At 51.8% G+C, this 26,602-nt stretch overlaps 2 protein-coding genes and 1 long non-coding RNA gene across 8 annotated transcripts in view; 2 read left to right on the forward strand and 1 right to left on the reverse strand.

The window, feature by feature from the left end:
* Window positions 1-4,522: 4,522 nt before the first annotated feature.
* TP53RK (TP53 regulating kinase) lies at window positions 4,523-6,983 on the forward strand. The gene is made up of 2 exons (XM_043553798.1): window positions 4,523-4,855; window positions 6,387-6,983. Exons 1-2 carry the CDS (start codon window positions 4,573-4,575, stop codon window positions 6,863-6,865), a joined length of 762 nt encoding a protein of 253 aa, XP_043409733.1. The 5' UTR covers window positions 4,523-4,572; the 3' UTR covers window positions 6,866-6,983.
* A 6,763-nt stretch (window positions 6,984-13,746) lies between these two features.
* Window positions 13,747-21,580, reverse strand: LOC122467312. Of its 4 annotated transcripts, none has more exons than XR_006292890.1 (5): window positions 20,410-21,580; window positions 16,118-16,174; window positions 15,489-15,707; window positions 14,933-15,052; window positions 13,747-14,513 (listed from the first exon to the last, which is right to left on the reverse strand). It is a non-coding gene; the product is annotated as an uncharacterized LOC122467312 (long non-coding RNA). The 4 variants fall into 4 exon arrangements; XR_006292887.1 differs by lacking the exon at window positions 20,410-21,580 and adding an exon at window positions 19,502-19,703; XR_006292889.1 differs by lacking the exon at window positions 15,489-15,707.
* Window positions 19,760-26,602, forward strand: part of SLC13A3 (solute carrier family 13 member 3) — a 74,063-nt gene continuing 67,220 nt past the window's right edge. For all 3 annotated transcript variants that reach the window (XM_043553795.1, XM_043553796.1, XM_043553797.1), the window contains exon 1: window positions 19,760-19,929. In XM_043553795.1, coding sequence (XP_043409730.1) covers window positions 19,819-19,929 — 111 coding nt within the window. In that variant the 5' untranslated portion in view covers window positions 19,760-19,818. The remainder of the gene's footprint in view (window positions 19,930-26,602) is intronic.

The following is a 26,602-nucleotide window of genomic DNA, read 5'->3' on the forward strand; positions in this document are numbered from 1 at the left end:
GGAGGCTGGTGGGAGGTGAGAGAGAGGCTGATGTGGACTAAGGGAGTGGAGGAAAGTAGGAAGATGGCAGATAGACTCAAGAAGGACTCACCGACTGGGAGAGGAGCAGCTTGGGACAGAGCTCGGTTCTGGCCGTGTGACTGTTAAGGTCCTCATTAGGCATCCATGTGGAAATAGGTAGGCAATTCCATATATGAGCTTGGAGCTCTGGAAAGGAGCCAGGCTGCGGACACCCCACTAATGCTCCTTCTCGAGCAAAAATGCACGTCTAAGGTCAGCACTCACACGGCCACGGGCTTCTCCAAACTCTCAATGCGTGTTCACACAAACACACTCGTCCACGGGCATCCACAGCCACACTCTCACCCAGCAGGGATCATGTGCATGCACACACACACACACACACACACACACACACACAGAGCCATCTCAACAAAAAAAGAAGCATCGACAACTCCTTCTGAGCCAGAGGACCCTTGTACAGTTCTGAAAATAATAATGCCTGGGGCAGTTTGAACCATGGCTCCAAAATTCTTTGTTCCATCCCTTGAAATCTAAGTGGGCTTGGGACTGCTTCAACCAGTAGGTGGCTCCAAGTGGCCCTGCGTTGACTCCTGAGACTGAGTCCCTGGGACAGCGACACCTGGAGCCCTGCTGATCTCTGTGACTTGCATTAAAGTCATGAGGGTGGGTACGTGCTTGCTGCCGGCCTCTATCTCCCCTAGAGAATAGAGAATCCCTCTTCATTTGTTTCCCCCAAACGAGAAAGGAAATTATCTAATTGGTCCTTTGGGCAAGCATCTTCACACACGGCTTCCGTTGAAGGTGAGCAGGACCTATTAATTCATTTCCTAGACAGCAAAAGTGATGAATGTCATCTTAGAGATTAGGTTATAAAAGATGGCAATTTCCATCTTGTTCGTCCTCTCCTGATGTCTCACTCACTCTCTCCGATGTAAGCTGCCCGGTGGAGAGGTCCAAATGGCAAAAGGTGAGGGTAGCCTCCAGGCAATAGCCTGTGAGGAACTAAATCCTGCCACTAATGAAATAGTCACACCAACAAACAAAAAAAGAAAGTCTGTGACGATACAAAAAAAGGGGCACCAGAACTCATAAAAGTTGGATTTTCTCTGCTCTGAAAAGTCAGAGAGGGCCTCCCTGAGGAAGTGACATTTGAGCTGAGCATGGAAAGATGTCTGGATGGGCTGAGGCAACAAAGGGAGGGAAGAGCACTTCTGGCATAGGAAACAGCAGGTGCAAAGGCCCTGTCGCAAGAGGGAACCTGATAAGAATGAGGGACGGAGAGCAAGTAAATGTGTTTGAAGATCAGAGAGCAAACGGGAACGTGGTGGGAGACGAGCCTGGAAGAAGGACATAGGGTCCCACGCAGGACCTCGTGGGTCTTTAATCCTAAACACAATAGGGAGCCGATGAAAGGCTTTAAGCTAGGTTTTCCTACCGTAGGAGCCAGAACCAGTCTGACCATAGCAAGCTTGGGACTTGCAAATATGTTTGTACAGTGGATTTTCCAAAGGAGGGGTTCAGACAGATTTGGTAACCATGGAGATGGCTATGTGGACACTAACAATTATGATAATGAAGCCACAAACTTGGGAAACCGGGCGTTATAAATAGAATTTGTTCCGGGTGAGCTTTGAGTAGTCTGGGCTGACGAAAGGTGCTGGAAACCACACTGTGCCAACACAAAGGGTCTGATGTCTGAAAAGGTGGCTCGCCCTGTGTGTGAACGGCGCGCATGGACTGCAGAGCTGAGGGCTGGTGCCATAGCAACCCTTGGACGAAAGGGCCTTTCTTCAGTATTTCAAACAGGGTCCCGATGATGGGAGAAGGAAAAGGAACATATGCAGCGTTGTCTGCCATCCACACCCTCACAAGCAACATCTTATTTAATCTTAATAAGTAATTGCCACAGTAAAACTAATTATCCTCGTTCTGAGGATGATGAATCTGAACCTCGGAGAAATATTTGTGCCTAGCTCCCTTCCTCCTTGCTTCTAGAGCAGGTCTCTGTCTGTCCAGGCCCAAAATGCCAGATCCTGGGGCGCCTGGGTGGCTCAGTCGGTTGAGCGTCCGACTTCGGCTCAGGTCATGATCTCGCGGTCCGTGAGTTCGAGCCCCGCGTCGGGCTCTGTGGTGACAGCTCAGAGCCTGGAGCCTGTTTCGGATTCTGTGTCTCCCTCTCTTTCTGCCCACCCCCCGGCTCATGCTCTGTCTCAAATATGAATAAACGTAAAAAAAATTTGTTTAAATGCCAGATCCTTACTTTTCCCACATCCTCTGCAGTTACAGCAAAGGCACGTGGGCCAGTCGTGGCCAATGTCCTGTAGAGGAAGCCCGGTGTGAGAGGAGGGATGTCCAGAGAAGGGTTTTTCCCCAAATAAAGACGTAGAGGACATAGCACCTCTCTTCTTCAGACAGATGTGTTTGTGTCTTCATATCACGTGTAGAGCTTTGGTGGGCAGCTTATGACAATAAGATGACAAGTGTAGGGACCAAAGCTGAGGCTGGCGAAGGGCACGAGGGTAGAAAGATGGAAAGACCTTGGGTCCTTAAAATTAAAAAGTGCCTGAAGGACGCTTGGGACCCCTTACTTCCTAAAATTTTGTTCCGTCAGATAATAAATGAGCGTATTGTTTCCCCAGAGTAAGCTATTTAGCTGACCAATCTGCTACTTTCAGCTTAAAATATCAAAACTATGGCAGTCTAGGGGCACCTGGGTGGCTCAGCCAGTTAAGCGTCAGACTTAGGCTCAGGTCACGATCTCACAGTTCCTGAGTTCAAGTCCCGCGTTGGGCTCTGTGCTGTCAGTTCAGAGCCTGGAGCCTGCTTCAGATTCTGTGTGTGTGTGTGTGTGTGTGTGTGTGTGTGTGTGTGTGTCTGCCCCTCCCCCACTCATACTCTGTCTCTCAAAAACGAATAAGCATTAAAAAAACCCCACAAACCTATGGCCGTCTACTAATTGCACCCTGTTCTAATTCCTCCCCTACTTCCTTTTAGTAATAATCTCCCCAAGTTTTAGCTGAGTTCACGGCTGCCCTGCTAGAGAATATGTCTTCCAGCTTCCTTTTCAGCTTCGGGGGCTCTGTGACTGCGTTCTGGCCAATAGGATGTGAGTGGAAGTGACGTGTGGAACTTTGGATCAAGTTCTTAGCTGCCTGTCCTCACCCTCATCCTCCTTCTTGCCAGCTGGAGTGCTGGACAGCTGGGATAGGCTCAGAGAAGGTAGCAACCCATTGAGGATGACCGATCGATACTTTTACAGAAGAAAGAAAGGAAGCTCTCTCATAATGAAGCCATTATTTTTAGGTCACTGTGTTATAGCGACTGATCCTGGACCCTCGCAATAACCAAAACACACAGGCATTCAGTGGCGGTACAAGTCAGGGTTCTTGCTGGAAACCACACAAACCACCTTGCTCCTGTGTTTGAGCAGCCAAGACGTGGAGTAACAGAGGGTCTTCCAAAGTTCAAGGTGGGTGTGGTGTTGCCCCTGGGACACAATGCTAGCAGGAGGCCCCTTCCCTCTGAATAATGGATGCCGGGAGTCAACCTGATAGCTATTGTATGAAGTCCTCCCTAAATAATAACAGCTTTAATCTATGGAATGCTTATTATGTGCCTGGAAATAGTCCCATGGGTTTTACCTCTAGTGACTCATTTAATCCTCACAAAGCCCTCTGTGATAGATATGATTCACAATCTTATTTTGTAGATGAGAAACTAAAGCATAGAGAAGGTTCAATAACCTGCTCTTGCTCAAACATGCCAAGCACACTTCTCCCCCGGGGCCTTTGCACTTGCTGTCCCCTCTGCCCAGAATGCTCTTCTTCCAGGCATCCATCCACAGGGCTCAAACGTCACCTGTTCACAGAAGCCTTCTTCTTTTTGCATAGAAGCCTTCTTAACTGTCTTACTTTTTTTTTTTTTTTTTAATGTTTATTTATGAGAGACACAGCACCAGCGGTGGAGGGGCAGAGAGAGAGGGAGACACAGAATCTGAAGCAGGCTCCAGGCTCTGAGCTGTCAGCACAGACGCTGGGGCTCCAACTCCGGAGCCCCGAAGTCACGACTGAGCCGAAGTCCGATGCTTAACCCACTGAGCCACCCAGATGCCCCTTCACTACCTTATTTACTATCTTACCGCTACCCACTCGCCGCCACCCTCCACTCCACCAGGGTGACCATATAATTTATCACCCAAACCAGCACGCTCCGAAGAGCCAAGAGGGGACACAATCGGTAGGTATCCTATTTCCGGAAAAGAGCCGCAGAACGGGAGGCAGTTCGTCGACTCCCGAACAGGAGGCGGGGCCGCCTCGACCCCTCGGGCGGCTCTCCGCGCGCTGCAGGCCGGAGCCCGGGAGGTCGAAGCGCTGCCTCCCGAGCGCCGCCGAGGGTTTACGGAGACAGCCGAGGACGTGGGAGGCGGGGCCACGTCCAGAGGCGGAAGCGCCGGCGCAATGGTGGCCGAAGCGGGCCGGAGGGGGTGACGTCACCGGCAGTCTCCGGAGAGAGCCGACGGGCTCCGAGCGGCGGCGCCGAGGCGCAGTCATGGCGGCCGCCTGCGCCGCGGCCGCTGGGAAGAGCGAGGATCCGGCGCCGGAGGCCGCGGCGCTGGCCGCCGCCCGGGAGCGGAGCAGCCGCTTCTTGAGCGGCCTGGAGCTGGTGAAGCAGGGCGCCGAGGCGCGCGTGTTCCGCGGCCGCTTCCAGGGCCGCGCGGCCGTGGTGAAGCACCGCTTCCCCAAGGGCTACCGGCACCCGGCGCTGGAAGCGCGGCTCGGCCGGCGGCGGACGGTGCAGGAGGCCCGGGCGCTGCTCCGCTGCCGCCGCGCAGGTGAGCCGGCCCGGCCCGGGGAGGCCGCTGCGCCTCGTCTTGCCTCAGTCTCTCTCTTTGCACCCGCCGCGTGAACTTCAGTTGGGAAGTGTCGGCCTTTCTCCCCCGCCCGCACCCCCCGCCTTCGTTCATTTTATTCTTTGGCCTTGGCACCCGCGACGAGCACGTGTCCCGGAGCCGTTGCTCCTGGTTCAGTTCCCGGCTCTAACTGTCGCTCGGCGTCGAGCACGCCGTTTAACTGCCCCGCGCCTCGGTTTCCCCATGTGCACCGTCTCGTCTCCGTGTTCGATCATTATCTTTACGTTCGTGACTTTTAAGAAGCAGGTGTAATTACAAGTACGAACTCGCTGCGGAGGCTGTCGGGGTTCCAATACCGACACGACCGCTTCCCATGTAGCCTTACAACAAATTATTTACGCTCAGCCTCAGTTTCCTCCCCTGTAAAGGGGAGTCAAGTATGTTTGAGTGCGTGATTGGTACATAGCGCTCAGTAGATTTTAGACTCCGTGAACTTGTATACTGACTTTTTCATTAAAACACCATCGTCCACCACGGTATATCCCTTGTCCTCAGGTGAGAAACTGAGGCTCAGGCGGGGGAAGTAACTTGCCCAAGGTTGCACAGCTAGTGAGTGACCCAGCCAGGCTCCCAGCCCATAGCCTCTGACTCAGAAACACTGGCTTTTCAGTTTCACACATCCTTTCTTTTATTAATATTCGGTAGGCACCTGCTTTACCCCAGGACATTGTTAGGTGCTGGGTGAGCTGGAGGAAATTCAGTCGCCAACAAGCAGACAGATCTCTTGCCCTTGCTTGGATGTGATGAAGCTATTTGTGTGTTCCTATTTTCAGTTTTCATCTGCTCTAGGATGTAAGGTCCACGAAGCAGGGATTGGCTGCTTTGTTCGCTGCTGTATCCCCACTGATAGGTCTCCAGTATCTAGAAAAGTGTGGTGGGCCCAATTGTCATTCAATAAATATTCATTGAAACTCGAATTCAATGAATTCTTTTTATTACTGGAGGTATTGTTCCCGCGTTACGGAAACAGAAACAGAGGCTGAGAGAATTGATGTGACTTTTAGGTCATACAACTAGCAAAGGAAGGCAACCAGGATTTGAACCCGGCCTTTCCGAACGCAAAGATGAATCTCTCGGCTAGCGCACTGCTTGGCCTGTTTGTGTCCTGGTCAGGTAGCACAACTCTGGGCGATGCTTACCCTTCTAGGTCTGTGTTTTGTTTTTAGGGAGTAAGTATGACAAATGCAATCCAGCCCTAAAGGGTAGAAAGGAGGAGGGAGTTTCGGCACTACTAAACTTAGCTGTGGGGCGGCTTAAGGCGCAACCCTGCAGGGCATGAGCCAGGGAAACTTCCAGATGAGTTAAATTGTACTATTCTGCAGCATTCCTAAATTTTTTTTTTTTTCCCTGAAATAAGCAGATATGCACTGTAAAAGTCTGGCTCAATCTTTGAAAATTAAGCTTAACATGAAGAGAGAATCTCATCCAATAACGATTTGTATCTTGATTGCAGGGATATCTGCCCCCGTTGTCTTTTTCGTAGACTATGCCTCCAACTGCTTATACATGGAAGAGATTGAAGGTTCAGTGACTGTTCGAGATTATATTCAATCCACTATGGAGACCGAAAAAACTCCCCAAAGTCTCCTCGGCTTAGCCAAGACGGTTGGGCAGGTTTTGGCTCGAATGCACGACGAAGACCTCATTCATGGTGATCTTACCACCTCGAACATGCTGCTGAAACCCCCCGTGGGACAGCTGAACATCGTGCTCATAGACTTTGGGCTGAGTTTCATTTCTGCACTTCCAGAAGATAAAGGAGTCGACCTCTACGTGCTGGAGAAAGCCTTCCTCAGTACCCACCCCAATACCGAGGCTGTATTTGAAGCCTTTCTGAAGAGCTACTCCACCTTCTCCAAAAAGTCCAGGCCGGTGCTAAAAAAGTTAGATGAAGTGCGCCTGAGAGGAAGAAAGAGGTCCATGGTCGGGTAGAAGAGTCTGACAAGTACTGACGTGCTGGCCATTTGCGTCAAAGGGAATTTGAAGGAAGGCTCCGAATATGAGATTAGACCTAAATAAAGGTATTGAGATCCTTTTAAGTGCTGTCTGTGATCATGCTTGTTCAGTGTCATTATCGTCTGCGGTCGGCTGTTCTCAACAGCTTACTGTGGACAGAAGACAAGTTCTAGGCAGAATTGGGTATTTAAAAGAAATCTAGAACGGGCTTCCTCTTTGGCCAGGCCGCATATATGTCAGGTACCTGGGCAATGGCATTGCAGAACGTTGAACCACGTGATGAGAACATTACTCTTCTGTCTTTTGGGTGATGTGGGGACAGAGTCTCAGTTGGTGACGGATATCTTTATCAACCCGCTAACCCGGCAGTTTTTTTGTCGTGTACATGACATATTCCCCCTGAAACCAATATGATGGGATACAGCCAGCATTTTAAAAATGAACTAGAGGGGCGCCTGGGTGGCTCAGTCAGTTAAGCGTCCAACTTGAGCTCAGGTCATGCTCTCACAGCTCGTGAGTTCGAGCCCCGCGTCGGGCTCTGTGCTGACAGCTCAGAGCCTGGAGCCTGCTTCCAGTTCGGTGGTCTCCCTCTCTCTCTGCGCCTTGTCTGCGCGCGCTGTCTCTCTCTCTCAAAAATAAATCAACGTAAAAAATAAAAATGAAGTAGAATCATAGAATAGAAAATATCAGCGCGCCTTACGTGTATTGTTTAATAAAACTTGTTTCAAGTGTATGTATAGACGTACAGATACCCAGGGTATCTACTGGGTTTTGATGTAAGACATTTCTTTTTTGAGGGTCTTAGCAAAAAAAAGATGAAAAATACTGCTGAACTCCAATTAGTCTCGTTTTAAAAAAGCAGGCTCATAGCTTTCAGGCAACTGGAATTTATGTGATTTTATGCAGCATTGTTTTTGTTTTTGTTGCTCCGTATTTCTATGATTACCTTGTGACTAAGACAAGTGATTGATCTAAAGTTCCTTTTAGTTTAAGTTCCTTTAGTAAAAGAAAGTGAGTTGATTTATATCACAGATAGTAAGCACGTAGAACAAAAGAGGTGAACTTACCCAGAAATGACTAGTTTGATAAAGCCTGGTTTAAGGGGAGGGGCAGCAAAGATGCAAAATACCGCCAATTAGCTTGCACTTAAAACCCCTCCCAGCCTCAGTCTCTTCCCCAGAGATGTGTGTCTGCGGGGAGGGAGGTATAATAAAGTACCTCTCCTCCTTGTCTGCGCCAGCCAGCAAATAAGTACTTTGAGTGCCTTCTCTGTGCCCAGTATCATTGGCTACTGGGTACGTGGGCAGTGAGCATTTCCGTGGGTCCAGGACTGTGGGTTTCCTTCACCATAGTCAGCCCTGTGCCTGTGGCAGATGCCCAGGAATGAATGAAAACTTCCCTTCCTGGGTACTGGTGACCAGTAGACAGGAGAGTGAATATCGTTGCCTGGTTATCACTCGTCAAGGTACTGTCCCAGGAGTGTTCATATTGGAATTGAAACAACTCTAAGGTAGCATCCCCAGTGTATCGATGGAGAACGTGTCCAAGATGTCACAGGTAGCAAGGGAGACTTTTTCCTGGCTCCCAAGCCCGTGTGGCCTCCACTGATGCTTTAGGAAACGAGATGCTGGAAAGGATACACTTTTGATATATCTTGACCTTCTATAACGTTATTTTCCAAGAACTTCAAGGGCCCCAGGGGCAATGATGTTTTCAAGGAATACTGTCAACGTGACTGAGAGCTGTCTGCCTCGGGGTGAGAATGACTGGTGGGCACACACGTGCAGGTAGTAAGTCAGGAAATACCTAGAGCTCGCCGCGTGCGGGGCCCTGGAGATAGAGGGGGACCTGAGGCTGCCCTTACTCAACGAGGAAACAGTGACATTAGAACTGGTATGTGAAGGAGAGCCGGGGGCACCTGGGTGGCTCAGTCGGTTGAGCGTCCGACTTCGGCTCAGGTCATGATCTGGTGGTTCACGAGTTTGAGCCCCACGTCGGGCTCTGTGCTGACAGCTCAGAGCCTGGAGCCTCCCCCGGATTCTGTGCCTCCCTCTCTCTCTGCCCCTCCCCTGCTCGCGTTCTGTCTCAACTTATTTTTTTCTTAATTAAAACAAAAAAGAACCGGGAGGTGGGGGAGCGTGTCCCAGGCAGAGACCCATGAGGGACGAAGTTGGTAAAGGAGGGGCATCCCTGGGCAGCAAGGCCAGGGTGGCCAGTTCGCAGCGAGCAGAGCAGAGGAAGAGCGGGAAGTGAGATCAGAGAGGTGGGTGAGGACCAGCTCGGGGCCTTGTCACGAGCTCGAGCTCGACTGGCGGTTTTAAACAGGAACACATCTCATTTACGTTTTCAAGGGATCACATCGGGAGAAAAGGCGGTAAAGGGGGGCTGGAGGGGAAGGGAAAAGCCTTTGCAACTGGCCGGGTCTGCGACAGTGGCAGCCTGGGGCAGAGGCCTTGGCGAGCGTGCAGCGATCCGCTCGGGCCCGTTGGTGCGTGTGACACGGTGGCCAGCACGGCGGAGGCGGCAGCGTTAGGGAGGCTACCATGACGTTTGCAGGCATCGAGGGCGAGGGGGGTCCTGGAGCAGCCACACATGTTCCCGGGAGAACTGTCCAATCTATGTACTCAGGCCCTGGCTCGGGATGGGAAACAAGGGATTATCGCACAGTCCCAGGCGAGCGGTGGATTCCGCCCCTCATTCAGCATCTCACAAAGGACCGAGCAATCCTCTGCAGTTCCAGATCCCTCAAAGTCCACGTGGGGACAGCTGGCCCTCTGCAGCGGTGAGCCAATGGCACTGGCAGCTCTGTGTGAATTCCATCTGGAACCTTCCCAGATGCGGCTTATAAACCTCATTTTACAGACGAGGAAAGACGCTTCGCAATGCAAACTATCATGTCTTAGGGTCACACAAGTTGCAGGGCTGGGATTCAAACCTCCACTTTTAACAACAGCCGTTCGCTACTGAGTGGTTACTAAGTTCTTTGCGTGCATCAACCTATTTTGCAGAGGAGGCAATTGAGGCACAGAGAAATGGAGCCTTGCCCAAGGGCCACGCAGCTAGTGAGTAGCAGAGCCGGGGAAATGTGATGTGATACTGAGATGTGTCCAACACTGAAGAGGACACACGCCCACATCTTCCAGAACATTTAAAAGAGCTCTTGTGGGGCGCCTAGGTGGCTCAGTCTGTTAAGCATCTGACTCCGGCTCAGGTCGTGATCTCACGGTTTGCGAGTTCGAGCCCCGTGTTGGGCTGGGTGCTGACAGCTCGGAGCCTGGAGCCTGCTTCGGATCCTGTGTCTCCCTCTCTCTCTGCCCCTCTCCCGCTCGCACTCTGTTTCTCTTTCTCAAAAAGTGAATAAACATTAAAAAAAAAGTTTTTTTTTTTAAAGAGCTCTTGTGACTGCGGGCCACAGCATGGAGCCACCCACGTTGGGCATAGTGAATGCTTCCTCAGTGTTCTCGTTAGGGGAGCTGAGCACGCTCGCCGCATGTGCCGGCCGAGGGGACCCGTGCACCCCTGCACTAGTGAAGGGATGCACACGTAATCGCGGCTGTGACCGAGAAAGGAAACCCGAATCCTGATCCTGGTTCCAATCCAGTTTGTTTGCAGAACCAGGCGGGCAGCTTGTGGGCCGTCGTTTGCCAAGTTGATTTTTTAAGATACTGCATTAAAATGTTTGTCTTGATTCCTGGGTTTTTAGGTGCCGCCTCGAATTAGTGCCCTGGTAAGAGGCTCTCTCACCTCATCCTGTTCCTCACCCGGCTGCCACTGACCGCTGGAACCCCCGGCTGTGGGAGCCCAGCTGACAGGGCCCTGGGAATCTCCTCCTTGAGTCCTGAATTCAGAGTGCCACAACTCCAAAGGACCCAATTCCCCTTTCCTGAGCCCAGACGAGTGGCCGTCCTGGCCAGCAGAGGTCGCCAAGTTACCGTCGTTATCCATGCAGGGGCGCTTCCTTCCCCTTCCATTCTCCTCCTCCACTTCCTTTTCTCTCTCCCTTCCCTCTCTCGCCCTCCTTTCTCTTCTTCTTCCTCTTTTCGTCCTATCTCCCTACCTCGAACTTGGCTCACTTATCCGCCCAACACCGAAGCATCCCCGTGCGGCAGGCACCGTGCAAATCACCCAGGCTACAGTCAGCAAAGACGTGGGATGTCTGGTTCCCTCCTGCCCGAATTTTGTCAGGCGCTCTCTCCCTTCCTCACGCCTTCATTCACTGGGTATTTATTCCACACCCCGGCTCTGTCTGGCTCTGTGCTGGGTCCCAAAGAAGCTACTGGGATGAGAAAGCCCACAGCTACCACCCTGGAGCCCCTTTCCCCCCCCCCTGCACTCTGCTGCAATCAATGGTTTCCCCCACTGCTCCCCACTGTTTCTGCCCTGCCCATTGACCCCCCAAAACGTTCTTCCTTATAAAGCAGCCAGAGGCACCCTTGTAAAGCCAGTTTATGTCACTTGTCTAATCGGAATCTTGATGGCTTCCCATCCCACGTCTCCTTGCTTACCAGCTACATGATGAGGGACCCCCTCACCGCGCCTCTCTGAGCCTCGGTGTCCTCATCTGTAAGATGGACCCGTTTTACAGATGAGGAAGCTGAGTCTCAGAGATGCTAAGCGACTTTTCTAGTCATCAGCCTGTAAATGATAGAGATTGTGCCGGGCACTGTCTGTTGCCTACCCAGAGCCACACTCTTTATTCCTTCTGGACAGAACCTCTGTTTGTCCAGGTATCTATTAGGTGAGAATGGCTTCATCTCAGGGAAGGTCAGACCGGTCCCTGATGTACAGGTGGGCACGTGGCTCCTTTCTGGCCAATAAGACAGAAAAGCGAATCTGCAGAAGTTGCTTCTGGGGAAGATTTTCTTTCTTACAGAAAGGGAGAAGGTTGTGAGAATTTGCTCCATGCCCTGACCCCAACACACCCGCACCAGCATTTCCTGCCTTTAAATGCAGTGGTGATGAGTGGAAGTTCAGCAGCCATTTTGGGGCCGGGAGGCCGACGGTAAAGCACCGGCGAGGGGAAGACAAAGGAGTCAAGAAAGGGCAGGGTGTGAGTCCGCGGGAACTCGGACCTTTCTTCCCTGACTTATTATTTGCATAAGTAAACATCTTCAAAGCCGAAGCTGCTTTAGTTGGGTTTTCTATCACTCGAAGCAAAAACATTCCTAACCAGAACAGATACAGATCCCCGTCCCCCCAAGCCACACGCGGGGTCACTGGCCTCTGGCTGCCTTCCCCGGGGCGGGCTGGCATATCGGGCGGCACAGGCCTCTCGCCTGAGATCAAGGTGAAGGAGCCACGGCAGACAGTCTCCAGCCCCTCTTCTCTTCCAGGGCCAGAAGGTGAGAACCCTGGACTGAGATTCAGCCTGTGTGAGGCCTGGCCAATGTGCCCGCAGCTTCCTCTGTGTGTCTGGCCCCTTCTGCTGTTACTCTGCCCCACTTGCTCACGCTGTTCTTCCAACAGACAGTCCTGCCGCTATCTCAGGGTCTTTCTCCCTGCTGTTCCCTTTGCCCGCGACACTGTTCCCCGCAGACCTCTATGTGGCCTCCTCCCGCACTTCCTTTAGGCCTCCGCCGGATACCGCTGTGAGAGGTCCCCCGGGAGCACCCTCTATAAAAGGTGACACCCCCCTCCCCAGCCCTCCCCGCCCCTCCCCAGCTCTGTTTCCACCCCGTTCACCAGCACCTGCTATCCTTCAGATTCACCTGCTCGTTTGCATCCTGCTCGCTCCGTGGGCAGGGGGCCATGTTTGTCCCCGGCTCCGGCCGCGGTTTCTACAGTGGTGCCTGGAAGGTAGTAGGTGCTCTGTAAACATTTCCTGATGGCAGTGGAATTCCCTCGTGCAAGCGTAGCCTGCTTGTGGGAAAGAAAATTCACGGGGCCACATGAGCCTCCCTCCCACTGCCCGCCCCCCCTCGCCCCCACGTGCCACCTACCCACAGTCTTCCCTGCTGGAGGCAAAGCACAGTGTGGCCCCGGCCTGCAGCTTAGAACAAAAAACATTCAGAACCCTGGGGATTTGGTGCTGATCAAAGGCTTCCTCGTGTTTGTAAACCTTCACCCTCTGCCCAGGACACAGAAGGTTAGGGGTGGCCCAGAGCCCAGAGTTAGCCGCGGCTCCAGGCCGGGGGACTCTGGGCCTGCCCCTTCCCCGTAGCGAGGAAAGGCCCCCCACTGCAAGGCCGAGCGGGTTGAACCCAGCCAGGGATCTAAAAGGGGTAACTAATCCCACCCCCAGCCTGAGGCCCACCTGCCGGCCCTTGGATTCAAAGCCAATGTTACTCTTGGAGCTACGGAGGCCTGACCAAAATGTCACGCTGAAAGATGCTGATAGTGGTGCAGCTCAGCGAGGCGGGGGGCAGGCGGGGAGGCTGTGAGTTCTCCCCTTCCATGGAGGGGGAGTGGGAAGCTGGTGCCTGCATACTCCCAGCATGCTCTCCCCTCCCCCAGCCTTATTTGTCTTCATAGCACTAAGCACTGTGGGATATGTGATGTATTTCACTCACTTATCTTATGACAGAGCAAATAAAAGGGACGCTCTGTGAGCCCAGAGACCTTTGTCTTGGTTGTTCACTGCTGTAGCCCCAGCGCCCAGAATGACACCTGGTGTATACAGTAGGCGCCCCATGAATACTTGTGGACGTGGGCCGCCCGGGGGGCTCCGTCACGTAAGCGTCCGACTCCTGATTTCAGCTCAGGCCATGATCTCACAGTTTCATGGGATCGAGCCCCGCATCGGGCTCCGGGCTGGCACCACAGAGTCGGCTTGAGATTTTCTCTCTCTCTCTGGCTCTCTGCCCCTCCCCCACCCACACTCTGTCTCTCCAAATAAGTACATAAACTTAAAAAACGACTTGTGAATAAGTGGTAGTCATGATTTTGGTTGATGTTCACAATAATAAAGTGCAACAATTTAAGACAGGTTCAAGTTTTCAATGCTTACGGAACCTCCGCTATGTTCCAGGTGCTGTTCCGGGCACTGGGGATACGGTGAGGATTAATGAGGACTCCCGGTTCTCATGGAGCTTAATCTAGTAGGGAACGGTTTGAAACGATGACTCGTGCTGTGAAGGAAAGAACTCGGGGCAGACTCGACATAGAGTGCGTGACGCAGAGTGGAGGAAGGTTACGTTTCAGTAGATTGAGGGTTGGGGGGGGGGCGCCTCGGAGGAGGTGACGTTAGAGCAAAGACCCACGTGAGAAGGAAGCAGCCACTGAGGTGGGATGGTGGGGGGATGTGTGGGGGGGGACATCCAGGCAGAGGGAGCAGTCCGTGCGAAGAACCTGGCATGTTCAAGGAGCAGAAAGGAGGTCGTGAAGAGGGTGGCAGGCAGTGATTGAGGGAAAGCGGGTAGGACGTCAGGCCAAAGAGCTAGGCATGGCTCGATCATGCATGTCCGTGCCCAGCACAGTGCTTGGCACATAGCAAGCCCTTAATAGCTGGGCTGGTGACTGTAATCAGTCGATCACATCGATGGTTATTTTCCTCTTAGAAATGGGGAGGGGCAGTGGCGGTGCGGATCATTGGAATTTCAGCCCTGTCGTGCACTAGCTGTGTGACCTCGGGCAAACGTCTTAATCTCTCGGAGCCTCAGTTTCCTCATCCGTCTAACAGACAAGCCTAGTAGGGAATGAAAATAAACGCTGGTTCTTTAAGAATTTCCTCCCACTTTGGGGCAGGGGGACGGGGTGGGGGCTGGGCAGCTCAGTCGGTTAAGCTTTGGCTCAGGTCATGATCTCGCCGTTCATGAGTTCAAGCCCTGAGTCCGGCTCTGGGCTGACGGCTCAGAGCCTGGAGCCTGCTTCGGATTCTGTGTCTCCCTCTTCCTCTGCCCCTCCTCTGCTCATTCTCTCTCTCTCTTTCTCTCTCTCAAAAATAAACACTACTAATAAAAACACTTAAAAAAAAAAAAAGAATTTCCTCCCACATTCTGCTTCTTTCTCAGCGTAAAGGGGGAAGAAACAAAGACAGGGAGTTCGTGGGTCCAGCCTTGGAGCCTACAAGCCATCCAACTAGGGGCCTCGTGTTGTGTGACTCACCTTCCCGTTAGAGGCTCTTCTTTGAGGACTCGGCCTATGCAAGTCCTGGCCGATCTCTGCCACCTGCTTCCTCTGTGAGTTCGACCACTTCTTCTGCTGCTCTGCCCCTACTTGCTCACGCTGGGTGAGAAAAATAACAGCGGTAGTAAAGGTTACCTATTGCTGTTGTAACAAGTTGCTCCAAAACTTAATGGCATAAAACCACCGTTTGTTATGCTCGCGGATCCTGTGGGTCAGAACTTTGGAGAGGGCAGCATGGGGATGCCTGCTTCCTGTTCCGCCACGGCTGGGACATCAGCCGAAGGACCCAAAGGCTAGGGGCTGGAATCATCGGAAGGCTCATTCGCTCATACGCCGGTTAGCTCTTGCTGGCTGCTCGTTAGGAGCCTTGCTGACTCTCTGTGGACCCCCGACCCTCAGTGGGAAGAGCGTCCATCGCGTTTAAGAGGAGCCTATGGGAGGCGCATGTAGGGTGGGAGAGAGATAGGTGCCATCCTGGGAAAGTAAAATCTGCCACGAGCTAAATGATAATAATTGTCACTTGCTGAGCACTTACTATGTGCAGGCACTCTGCACCACGGCCTTGCTTATTAATTCTCCCCACATCCTTGTGAGGTACGCCCCCTTCGTGTTTCCGTTCCAGACAAGGACACAGGCCCACAGGAATTAAAGCTCTTGTCTAGGGTTGCATAAGAAGCCAAGCGGTACGGCTGGAATTTGAACGTCGCTTTGTGTAATGCGGGGCGACAGACGCAGGGAATGCGTAGAGATTATCCTACAGATTAAATGAGTTAAAACATGTAAAGTGTTGAAAACAGTGCCTGGCACATAGTGAGTGCAGTATATCGCCATTATTATTATTATTATTACTATTATTATTCCATTTGAGCCACTGGAATAATAGGGAAACCTCTGCCCTGATACTAAGTACTTACTGTCCTCTTAATCTCTTAGCTCCTTCCAGAACAAGGGAGCCAGTCCAGGGGCCCTGGGAGCAACATACCCTGGTCCCAACTGCCTCCATCAGGCTTTGGGGAGTGACCACAGTTTCTATGACGTCAGCTGGACTAAGTCCCCAGGAATACTTTTCCCGTTTGGAAAACTGTCTTCCCACCCCCGGGCTTTGAATGTCCAAAGTGCTCCCTCCGGGGCCTTACCCTTTATCCGAGATTGTCTGACACTAACCTGGTTGGAACCTTTGATGAAGCCGGTTATGGAGCTGCTCAAGGTCAGGAGCCCGATCTGAAAGGACATGGGAGAAAGTTTCATCACAGCCTGCCAAGGGCCCATTGGGAAATAACTTGCCCTACGGGCTTACGGGCAGCATGGCAACGTGACCCACCTAGGAAGCGGGCACTGCCCCTCTTTCTGGTCCATATCGCCATCTTTGAATGAAAAGCGTTTAAATTTTATTTTTATTTTTATTTATTTTTAGGGAGAGAGCACGAATGGGGGGAGGGGCAGCGGGAGAGAGAGAGAGAGAGAGAGAGAGAGAGAGAGAGAGAGAGAATCTTAAGCAGGCTCCATGCTCTGAAAGGAGCCCGACACAGGCCTCGATCCCACGACCCTGGGATCATGACCTGAGCTGAAATCAAGAGTTGGATGCTCAGCTGACTGAGCCACCCACGTGCCCCAAAGCATTTAAATTTTCAGTGAAAAGGATGCTCATTAGAATAGCCATTGTAAAAAACAAAAAAAACAAAGAAAAAAAACTCGGTTAATAATAAGTGTTGGCAAAGAGGTGGAGAATTTAGAACCCTCCTCTGCTCTTCATGAGAGCTCTAAAATGGCGTGGACACTTGGGAAAATGGTCTGGCAACTCTTCAAAAGGTTACATACAGAGTTAACAAATGGCTCACGAATTCTACTCCTGGGTGTAGACCCAAGAGAACTGGAAACATGTCCTTACAAAACTTTGTACAGGAATGTTCGCAGAAGCATTATTCATAATAGCCAAAAATGGAAACAACTCAAATGCCCATCAACTGATGACTAGACAAATAAAATGTGCTTTATTCACACAATGGAATATTATTTGCCCCGTTAAAAGGGGCAAAGCACTGATCTGTCATGCTAAGTAAAAGAAGGCAAACACAAAAGACCATATATTGTATGATTCCATTTACGTGAAATGTCCAGAACAGGCAAATCTGTATAGACAGAAAGATGAGTGTCTATCTACCATTTGGGAGGTTGGGGGTAGGAATTGGGGTGATCATTAATGCATATGGGGTTTCTTTTTGGGGTGATGAAGTTCTCTACAACCGATTGTAGTCATGATTGCCTGTGTGAGTACACTAAAAACCATTCACCTGAACACTTTAGATGGGGGAATTATATGCTATTGTTATTTTTTAAAAAAATTTTTAAACATTTATTTATTTTTGAGAGACAGAGAGAGACAGAGCACAAGTGAGGGAGGGGCAGAGAGAAGGGGGGGACACAGAATCTGAAGCAGGCTCCAGGCTCTGAGCTGTCAGCACAGAGCCCGACGCGGGGCTCGAACCCATAAACCGTGAGATCATGACCTGAGCCGAAGTCGGACGCTTAACCAACTGAGCCACCCAGGCGCCCCACCATTAGGTTGTTATTTTTCAAATGAGAACAGAATATGCCACTCTGCTTAAATCCCTACAGTGGTTGCCTTATCATCATAGCGCGGGTACACCGTCCTCACCCAGGCTTTCAAGATCCTGGGTTGTCTAGCTGCTGGCTGTCCTTCTGATCACACCTCTGCATCCCAGGTTCTGGATCATTCTAAGCCACCCGGTTTGTTCCTGCCTTGGAGCCATTGCACTCGGCTTTTCCTTCTTCCGGAAGGAATTTTTCATTTCGCTTGAGTACACACCGTGCTGATCGGGATTGCCGAATGGTAAGCTAGACGGGTGTTTATAAGATACTGATGTATCGTTTTCCAAAGTGGTTGGCTAAGTGATCATTTCCAGTAGCCATCTGTGAGGCTTCCAGTTGCCCTAGAGTCTGGCCAACACTTCACGTTGGCCTCTGTTTAACTTTGCTAGCCCAGGGGGTTCGTATCATCCTGAGATTTCAATTTGTATTTCCCTGATGGCTTGTAATGTTGAGCATCTTTGTATGTGCCTAATGGTCATCTGTAGGTCTTTTTTTTTTTTTTTTTTTTTTTTTTTTGGTGAAGTGTCTTGAAATATTTTGCCTATTTTGAAATCGGGGTGTGTAACTTCGTATTATTGAGTCGTAATAGATTTTAGAATAGAGATACGAGTTCTTTGTCAGATATAGTTTTGAAGATATTTTTCCTGGATTATGTTAAATTTATATTTCAAATGCTCATCTTAGGAAAGGAGAAAGGTGTAAAACCAATGATTTCTAGCTTAAGAAGCTAGAAAACAAAACAAAACAAAACAAAACAAAACAGAGACAAATAAGCCCAAAGTCAGTAGAAAGAAGGAAATAATAAGAACAGAGGGGCTTCCCCGGGGAAGGTGGAGCAGACCTAGTTTTCTCTACTCTTCCTGCGGAGGACGATTGGGAACGCTGTACCCAAGAATACTTCAGAGAGTGGAGAGGTGAAGGCGGGGACTTGGGACCCAAGGAACAACCTGGTGATGGGTTTTCTTTCTGCCTACTCTATCTCAGACTTGGAAGCCGCAGGCAACCTGGAAATGTCAGCAGGGGCTGCCAAAGAGCCCTGACGAAAGCGAGCGCTCTGTAGCCAAGGGGCCAGGAAAAGTTCAGCCAAGAGAGACCACTTTGAGACAGAACCTTCTCTACTTCAGCTGAACACCATGGGGAAAACATGGGAGCTCGCTCCCCCCCAGCACAGGCTGAGTGAGGAGCCCCGACTTCGATCCTCACCGGGCTACGACCCTGTGTGCCAGCTTCCTTCCCAGGGTGGTGTCAGACGAAGTGGAGGAGGGGGCTGGGACTTGTGTGCTCCCCGGTTAGTAAGGAGCCTCCTCTCCTGGCACCCCCTTTCCGTGTTTGCTGGTTTTGTTGAAAGGATGGAAAGACAAGCGATAGCCTGGGAGGAAGTGTTTGCAAACCGCCCATCGTATCCGGCGTATATAAATCACTCTCAAACCTCTAAGACCACAAGGGGATGTGTCTACACCTCTATCAGAAGGGCTAAAACAAAAAAGTAGGGGCAACACCAAATGCTGGCAAAGATGTGGAAAAAACGGGATCACGGATTCCTTGCCAGTGGAAATGTAAAATGATGCAAACACTCTGGGAAACACTTTCGCAGTTTTCTTTAAAAGCCAAGGAGGCAACTACCGTATCACTCAGCAGCCTCCGGGCTCCGATCTCCAGACGGCTCACCCACCCTGGGAGCAAGTAGAAACTAAATCAACAGCGGTGACCCCCGCTCAGCGCTTGCTCTGTGCCAGGCGTCGTGCCAGGCGTCAGCGGGCCATCTCCCTCAACCTTCCCAACAGACCTCTTGTCTGGTAGAGGCCGCGATCACCATCGCGCCCACTTTCTGGACGAGTAAACCGAGGTTCCAAGGCCGTTGCTCATGGCCACGCGGCTAGACTGTGCAGAGCCCGGATTCAAACCCAGGGGAACGCTGACAAGCGCTTTCCTCCTCACCTGGTCATTACCAACCGTTTAACGGGGGCGGTAAAAAGCGTGGAAAAGGTGTGGCCGCGGCCGCGGGTTACACCCGAGGCCACGCTGCCAGGAGGGCCGGAGTCTGGTTCCCAGTTCCTGGGCCTGACTTCCCTTAACTTTGCCGGGCCTCTCGTCCCCAGGCCCAGGGGCGCAGGCACCACCCTGCAGGGGCAGGAGAAGGCGGGCCCCCGAGCGCAGTCCCCTCCCCGAGCCCTCCCCCGGGCTTTAAGCCGGAGCAGGGGAGCGGGGCGCGGGCAGTCCCGGGCTGGCTCGGTCCGCCCGGCGATCGCGCGGATATGGCGGCGCTGGCGACCGTGGCCAAGAAGGTGTGGAGCGCGCGGCGGCTGCTGGTGCTGCTCTTGACGCCGCTCGCGCTGCTGCCGGTGGTCTTCGCCCTCCCGCCCAAGGTAACGCCTCGTCCGCCGGGCGCCCCCCGTCCTGCGCGCCCGCCGGCCCGCCCCCGAGGTCCCAGACCCGACCGATTTCACCAGAACCCCCCACCCCCACCCCTCGACCCTCTCCCCCTGTGCCCTGCCCCCTCCGGCCCTTTCCCGGCCGCGCCTTGGAGCCGGAGTCCGGCTCAGCCTTCGGGATGGTTCCCCCGTCTACCGGAGCGAGTTCTCTTTGCTGGGCTCGGCGCGCGGGGCGCCGGGTTGAACGCTTCCCTAGATGATCCCAATGAACTGTTCACGAAGGCCAAGCTGAAGGGCCTGGGGCAAGTCACTTAGCTCCGCTGGACTTCGGTTTGCCCAGATGTAACAGTGGAGGCAGCGACGGCGTTGGGGCAGATATTAAATAGGGCAATCTATGTACCTCTCTTCGAACTGAGCCTGGCCCACAGGAAGTGCCCGCTGCCCCACTGGCTGGTCTGATGCCAGGCCCCTTACCTGCTGCGAGCAGGCCGAGATTGGAAGAACCCCCTGGAGCCTGGCGCTAAACTTTTAAGGCGGCGCTAAGCTTTGCCTTAAAGCGCGTCGCTTTATGTCATCCTTTCAGTGCCCCTCAGGGGGTGAGGATTATTTATCTCCTTTTCTAGAGAAGAAAAGTGAGGCTCAGAGAGAGGAAGTGACTTGGTCAGGGTCACATGGCTAGCAGCTGAGCAGGGATCCATTCCCTGGCTTGGAGCGGTTTCTCCGCTCTCAAAGAAAGCAATCCCTCGACCAAAGGCTGCAGATTGAGGTCAGGAATGTCATGATGAAAGTCAACACCAATGGGGGCTGGGCGAAGATGGGTGTCACAGGTCCCTATTGCGCCCCTCACTGGTACCCAGCCCTTCTGGGGCGTCACGGGAGGGCATAGGACAAGGCTCCTACCTCCAGGAAGTTGTTTCACTATCTGTCAACGTGAGACAAAATGTTCATAAAAAATAAAAGCAGAGAGAGGGTGTCATTTAGAGGTACATTACCCAGCACCTGCCAGCAGAGACCAGGGGAGCTGGGAGAGGTATTCGGAGAGGGCTGCCTGGAGGAAGGGGTCCTCCTTGGGCACAGGGAGTGAGGAGGTGATACCAGCTGGTGCCAGAGAGACCCAGAGCTGATGTACAAACATGGTCTTTAGTGTGGAATCACCTAAACGCTTCGACTTTTTTGACATAGAAGAGAGAAAGACAACAAATGCCCGAATAAGGATTACGTCACTTTCAAAAACCGTCCCGTTCCCAGCCAGGCGCTGACCTCAGGATCTTAGTCCAACCCCCTTTCTTCTTTGGGTCTCACTTTCCTTGTCTGTAAAATGGGGCCCTCGTGGTGCTGACTTCTGAGAATTGATGTGCAAGGTTGAGCGAGGAAGTTGCCTCACTCTATGGGGCATCATTAGGGGGAGGACGGATGGGGTCTGTGATGTCCCAGGTGGAGTCCCAGGGAAGAAAAGACAGAAACACCCAGGGTCTTTCTCCTCAGGAGGGGGTTCTGCAGGCTTCTGTCTGCTCTGCCCTCTAGCAACATCCATGAACTCAGGGACGGATCCAAGGGTTATGGGGCCTGAAGCATACAGTATTTGAGAAGTGCCTTTTAAGAAAAAGCACACAGATTTACAAAGAGAAAATTCAGTATAGGGCTGGGGAGGGGCTCAGAAGCTTAAGCTCCATAAGCTTCGCGGTGAAGCCACTTCCATGGGAATCCTAACGTGCGCAGGTGCAGAGAGCCTGTGACCTTCTGCAGGGGTGGGTGGTAGGCCCGATAAGTAAGGTGTTGTGTTGAGTGCTTAACGCTCAGTATGTGCCAAGTGCCGTGCAAAGAGCTTCTCAGGCATCGTCCTATATAATGTGCACGCACCCAGGGAGACGGTTACTGTTAGCATCCCTACTGGCCAGCTGAGGAAATGGACCTCAGCAAGGTTAGGTGACCTGCCCGAGGTCACACAGCCTGTACAGAGCCAGAATGCAGGGTTTGTACTTCGCCTCATTTCACCGTATAGTCTTTCTTCAGTTGTGATTGAATCAGAGTCTTTCGTGTTCCCTGCAGATCCTGGTGGGGACGCTTTGTGTGGCCTGAGATGTCACTGCCTCTTTAAGTGGCTGATAAATGAGGGCCTCCCCGGAGGCAGGTCTGGCTCTCTGGGGGGGGGGGGAGCGTCTTAGCCTCCCTCAAAGATCTGTATCCCATACTCAAAGCCTCACCCCTGATAATGATAGACTTACTCACTTACTTATCATTATTTTATTCTTGGCTAGTAACTGACATGTTTCTCAACCTGCTGTGCAATGTGAATTACACATCCTTAGAGAACATTGAACAGAGAACATTGCCGTTTTTATCGATCTGGGGCAGACATTTAAAGCAAAGAGTGGGTGTGCTAGGCAAACACAGCTTCCAGACAATTTCTGTAGTAATCTTAACCAGTTTCAACCCTGTGCTAACCTCCCCAAACAAAGCCTGGGCAGGGGGCGGCTAACAAAAACTTTCTGTTTGCTGTGCAAATGTAGCTTCGAGGCAAGTGTCCTTGGTGTCCGCTCCCACTCCCGACATCACATTGCCACTTCTGAGCCTCCGTCCCATGGAAATTCTGGAACCAGCAGCAGTGCAGGTTATATTGTACACATGGGTTCCCCCCAAACTTTGCAGATATCAGATCAGGAAAAACGATGGAGATGCTTGGGCATTGGCCATCTCCCCCTCATTGGGTCCTGATGATGGCTCCCAGCCACCACTCCTCTGATGTTCTGGGAGTCTGTGTGGTCGACAGGGTTGGCCCTCAGGCACCTGTCTCCCCCCCCTCCCCCCCCCCCCCCCCCCCCGGCGGCTGGCGAGCCGGTCTGCCGGGAGGTCAGGGTTAATCTGAAGAGCGGATGGGAGGGGGGGAACAATTCTTACATTATGTCCTCCTGGCTTGGAACGGAATGCTGTCAGCAGGGATGAAAGGAGTGGGATGCCCTTCTGGAATTCAGTGGTTGCAATTTCCAGTTCCACTGGAGATCCTGGCTCTTGCTACAACAGTGCTGGAGACTTAGGAGGTCAGGATGCTGCTGGAGGGACCACCCCAAAATCTTCCAAGAGTGGCCATTCTGGGAGAGGGAAGTTAAGGGACTGGCCTTGGGCGGCCAGTGGGGATAGATGAGGCTGTTAAAGCAGCTGGCAAGGGAGTGCTAGCCCCATGTGTTTGCAGGGAAGTCTTGCCCCCTTTCCTATCTTACAACCCACACCCACCGAAAGCAAATGTAGCCAGATTGACCAGTGGCCAGGATGAGCTCTTGTAGTGGGTACTCACAGGTGACTCTTTCTAAGGACGCTTTGAAGAGGAGGAGTCTGGGGATATTCTAGGCAGGACTGCTACAAGCTGTGTTGTCGCACAGGCTGTGCACTGCGCAAGGGGCCTCGGGTTGGCAGTGAGATTGAACCACCCTGCACTTTACCTGCCAATCGATGTATCCTGGTGCAGTGCTAGATCTGCCTGAGGAAGAGCTCCCCCCCCCACCCCGCCCCATCCTAATTTGCACAAAGGTATCAAGTCTGGCTAGCAGCAGACTTGTTCTGAGATGGTGGAATTTTTTTTTTTTTTTGAGATGGTGGAATTTTTTAGGCAACGGTAGTGCACCTGCAAGGTCAGAGGCCCTTTGGCATTTTCCTAATTCTTGTGGGTGGCATTTAGGTGGGTGATGAGAAAGAATGGTCATCTCATTCCCGGTTTGGAGTCTTGGGAATCAGAACTGGATTCCCATTGCCCAGTTGCTCTGTGACCCTGGGCAAGTCATTTTACTTCTCTGGGCTTCATTGTCTTCACTGACAGTGTGGCCACAAGACCACCGTCCTCCCTGGTTATTATTTGGGCCCAGTGAAATCATATACTGTGCGTGTGCCCTTACTTCCTACTTTTAAATTCAGTGCTCAAGGCATGTCTCACCTCTCCCGTGCTTTAGCTGGAGAAACGGAGACCCAGAGAAGTCAAATGATGGACAGAGCACCAGCCTGACCGCCGAGAAGACCTGCGTTTGGGTCTTGGCTCTGAAACTCTGAGACTGGACGCTTTGCATCTCTGAGCCTTGGTTCTCTCATTTGGGAAGTGAGGACTCACACCCTTCCCAAGGGCTTTACAAGACTTAATTAAGAGAACATACAGAAATTGTCCCTTGGGGCACCATACAGTAGTGTGGTTTCTAATAACTGTCAAAGTGTTTCCCCACTTATCCTTTGCTGACTTACACGCCTTTCAAATTTTGGTGTATTTACTCTTTCCGTCGCCTTAAGAAGAGGGAGTAATGATGATCCCCATTAGTACAGATGAGGAGAACAAAGCACAGAGAAGTTAGGTAATGTTCCTGAGGTCGCACAGCTACTGAACATTATTTTGGTCACTTCTCTTGGTCCTGGGTCTTGGAAGATAGGATGGCCGGGGTTGTTTTTTTAATTTTTTTTTATTAAAAAAAATTTTTTTTTTCAACGTTTATTTATTTTGGGGACAGAGAGAGACAGAGCATGAACGGGGGAGGGGCAGAGAGAGAGGGAGACACAGAATCGGAAACAGGCTCCAGGCTCCGAGCCATCCGCCCAGAGCCCGACGCGGGGCTCGAACTCACGGACCGCGAGATCGTGACCTGGCTGAAGTCGGACGCTTCACCGACTGCGCCACCCAGGCGCCCCAGGATGGCCGGGGTTCTTAGAGACCCTGACTCTTCCCTTAACAGGGGCTTCCCAGAAAACCCCACAGACCCTGCCCTGTGGGTCGAGAAAGTTCTCTGGCCAGATACTGCCCTGCTGCTTTTAACTTGTATCCTCTCATTGAACCCAGAGAGCTTGGACAGGGAACCCCCAAATGGACTAAGTTCTGATCATCCAAATACCACCCACAACATTTTTGCCAGATCCCCTTTACCCCGCCCAGTATTACTATACTCCTGTCACCACCCCCTTCTTTCTTACGTTACTACTGCCTTACCCCCCCTCCCCTCCTCTTCAAAAAACTTATATACAGTGACTTAAAAAGGAAATTTAATGCCAAGACCATGTATGGGAAAACCAGGATCACAAGTGGCTAATAGAAGAAAAGTAGCAATAAATACCTCTGCAGTGTTGGTGAATTCTGGCTGTATCCCCCTGCCCGCTCGAAGCTGAGGGCCTGAGACCCGCCCTCTCTGTGTCGCTTGGGGAGGCAAGCGGTCAAGGGAGGTGGTAAAGACAAGTCAGTACCAAACTGAGACTCTGTTTTGGAAGGAGGGAGAGGCAGGAAAGAATCCGAAGAGTGTCTTCACCCCGCTGAAATGGTTCCCCACCTGATAGATGGATTCGCTCATAGTCCTTTCCTCCCAGGATTTCGTGATGACGAATAAGTTCGTGTGCAAAAACTGCATCTCAGACACACATAAATTTTTTCTTTTGCGTTCTGTCCTTTACACGGTTTTTTCCTGGAGGGATCTTTGAGGCTAATTGGGGGAGGGGAAAAGGGGAGACGCTTGTGGTGTTTGGCGGAATGAGCTGCATTGAAATGGTCAGTCCTAAGCCTCAGTCTACTCATACGGAGATTGGGTCTAATCATACTGAAACGAGTTCATATGCTTGAGGCACTTCGCCAAGTGCTGGCTCTTAGTAGGCACTCGATACATGTCAGCTGTTGGGGCGCCTGGGTGGCTCAGTGGGTTAAGCGTCCACCTTCAGCTCAGGCCACGATCTCACAGTCTGTGGGTTCGAGCCCCACGTCGGGCTCTGTGCCGACAGCTCGGAGCCTGGAGCCTGCTTCGGATTCTGTGCCTCCCTCTCTCTCTGCCCCTCCCCTGCTCGCACTGTCTCTCTCTCTCTCTCTCTGTCAAAAACTAAATAAACATTAAAAAAAAAATTTTAAGTAAATGTCAGCTGTTATTGCAGCTACTGTCACGATGTTTCAGGACTTGGGGATCACTCTAGTTCAACTTCCGCAAAGAGGGAACTGAGGCCCAGAGTGAGTGAGTGACAGGGCGGGGTGAACTTCCTCCCCCTCTCTTTGTCCATTGATCCAGCCATCATGTTTCATCTGACACTATTTCCTTCTGTCTCTGAGCCTACCTTCTAGATACAGGGTGAGGGAAATGAGAGGTCAAGCTCCCTTACTTCTGCTTAGATCATGTGGGCCCTCAACAAAGAATAAGAACAGCTCATATTTATTGAGCATTTAACTAGGAGCTCTGGTCCCCTCGCTCCCTCTGCTCCCACATCGACCTTGCTCTTTCTTAAATACCTCAAAATTGCTCTCACCCCAGGGCCTTTGCACTTGCAAAGACCCTCTGTCTGAATTGGTCTTTCCTCAGCTATCTGCAAGGCTTCCTTTCTCACTTCATTCACCTCTGCTCAAAGACGAACCTCCCTGAGGTCTTCCCTGACCTCCCTATCTAACACAGGAAACAAAAAATCCTTCACACTCGTTGTTTACTATCTCTAGGAATTAGCTAGCCCTGGTAGGGGCTGAACTTCCAGGGTTAACAAGGTCCCAAGATGTCAGAGCATCAAATTCAGAGACTAGAAAACATGCTTGTTTCCATCTCCCACACTCTCCCCTCACTGTAATCCGGCCTCATAGGCCTTCTTTGGGTTCTTCAAACTTACCGAGTGTGTTCCTGCCTCAGGACCTTTGCATTTGCTGTCTTCTCTGCCTGGTATGCCCTTGCCCCTGACCTTC

Source organism: Prionailurus bengalensis, chromosome A3 (assembly GCF_016509475.1).
Source record: "Prionailurus bengalensis isolate Pbe53 chromosome A3, Fcat_Pben_1.1_paternal_pri, whole genome shotgun sequence".
Lineage (NCBI taxonomy): Eukaryota > Metazoa > Chordata > Mammalia > Carnivora > Felidae > Prionailurus > Prionailurus bengalensis.

Excerpts from the sequence above, each read along its gene's own strand:
- TP53RK (XM_043553798.1), top strand. The coding sequence starts at position 4,573 with ATGGCGGCCGCCTGCGCCGCGGCCGCTGGGAAGAGCGAGGATCCGGCG. Across the intron at positions 4,856-6,386 it reads GCTCCGCTGCCGCCGCGCAG|GGATATCTGCCCCCGTTGTC; the intron begins GTGAGCCGGCCC and ends TCTTGATTGCAG.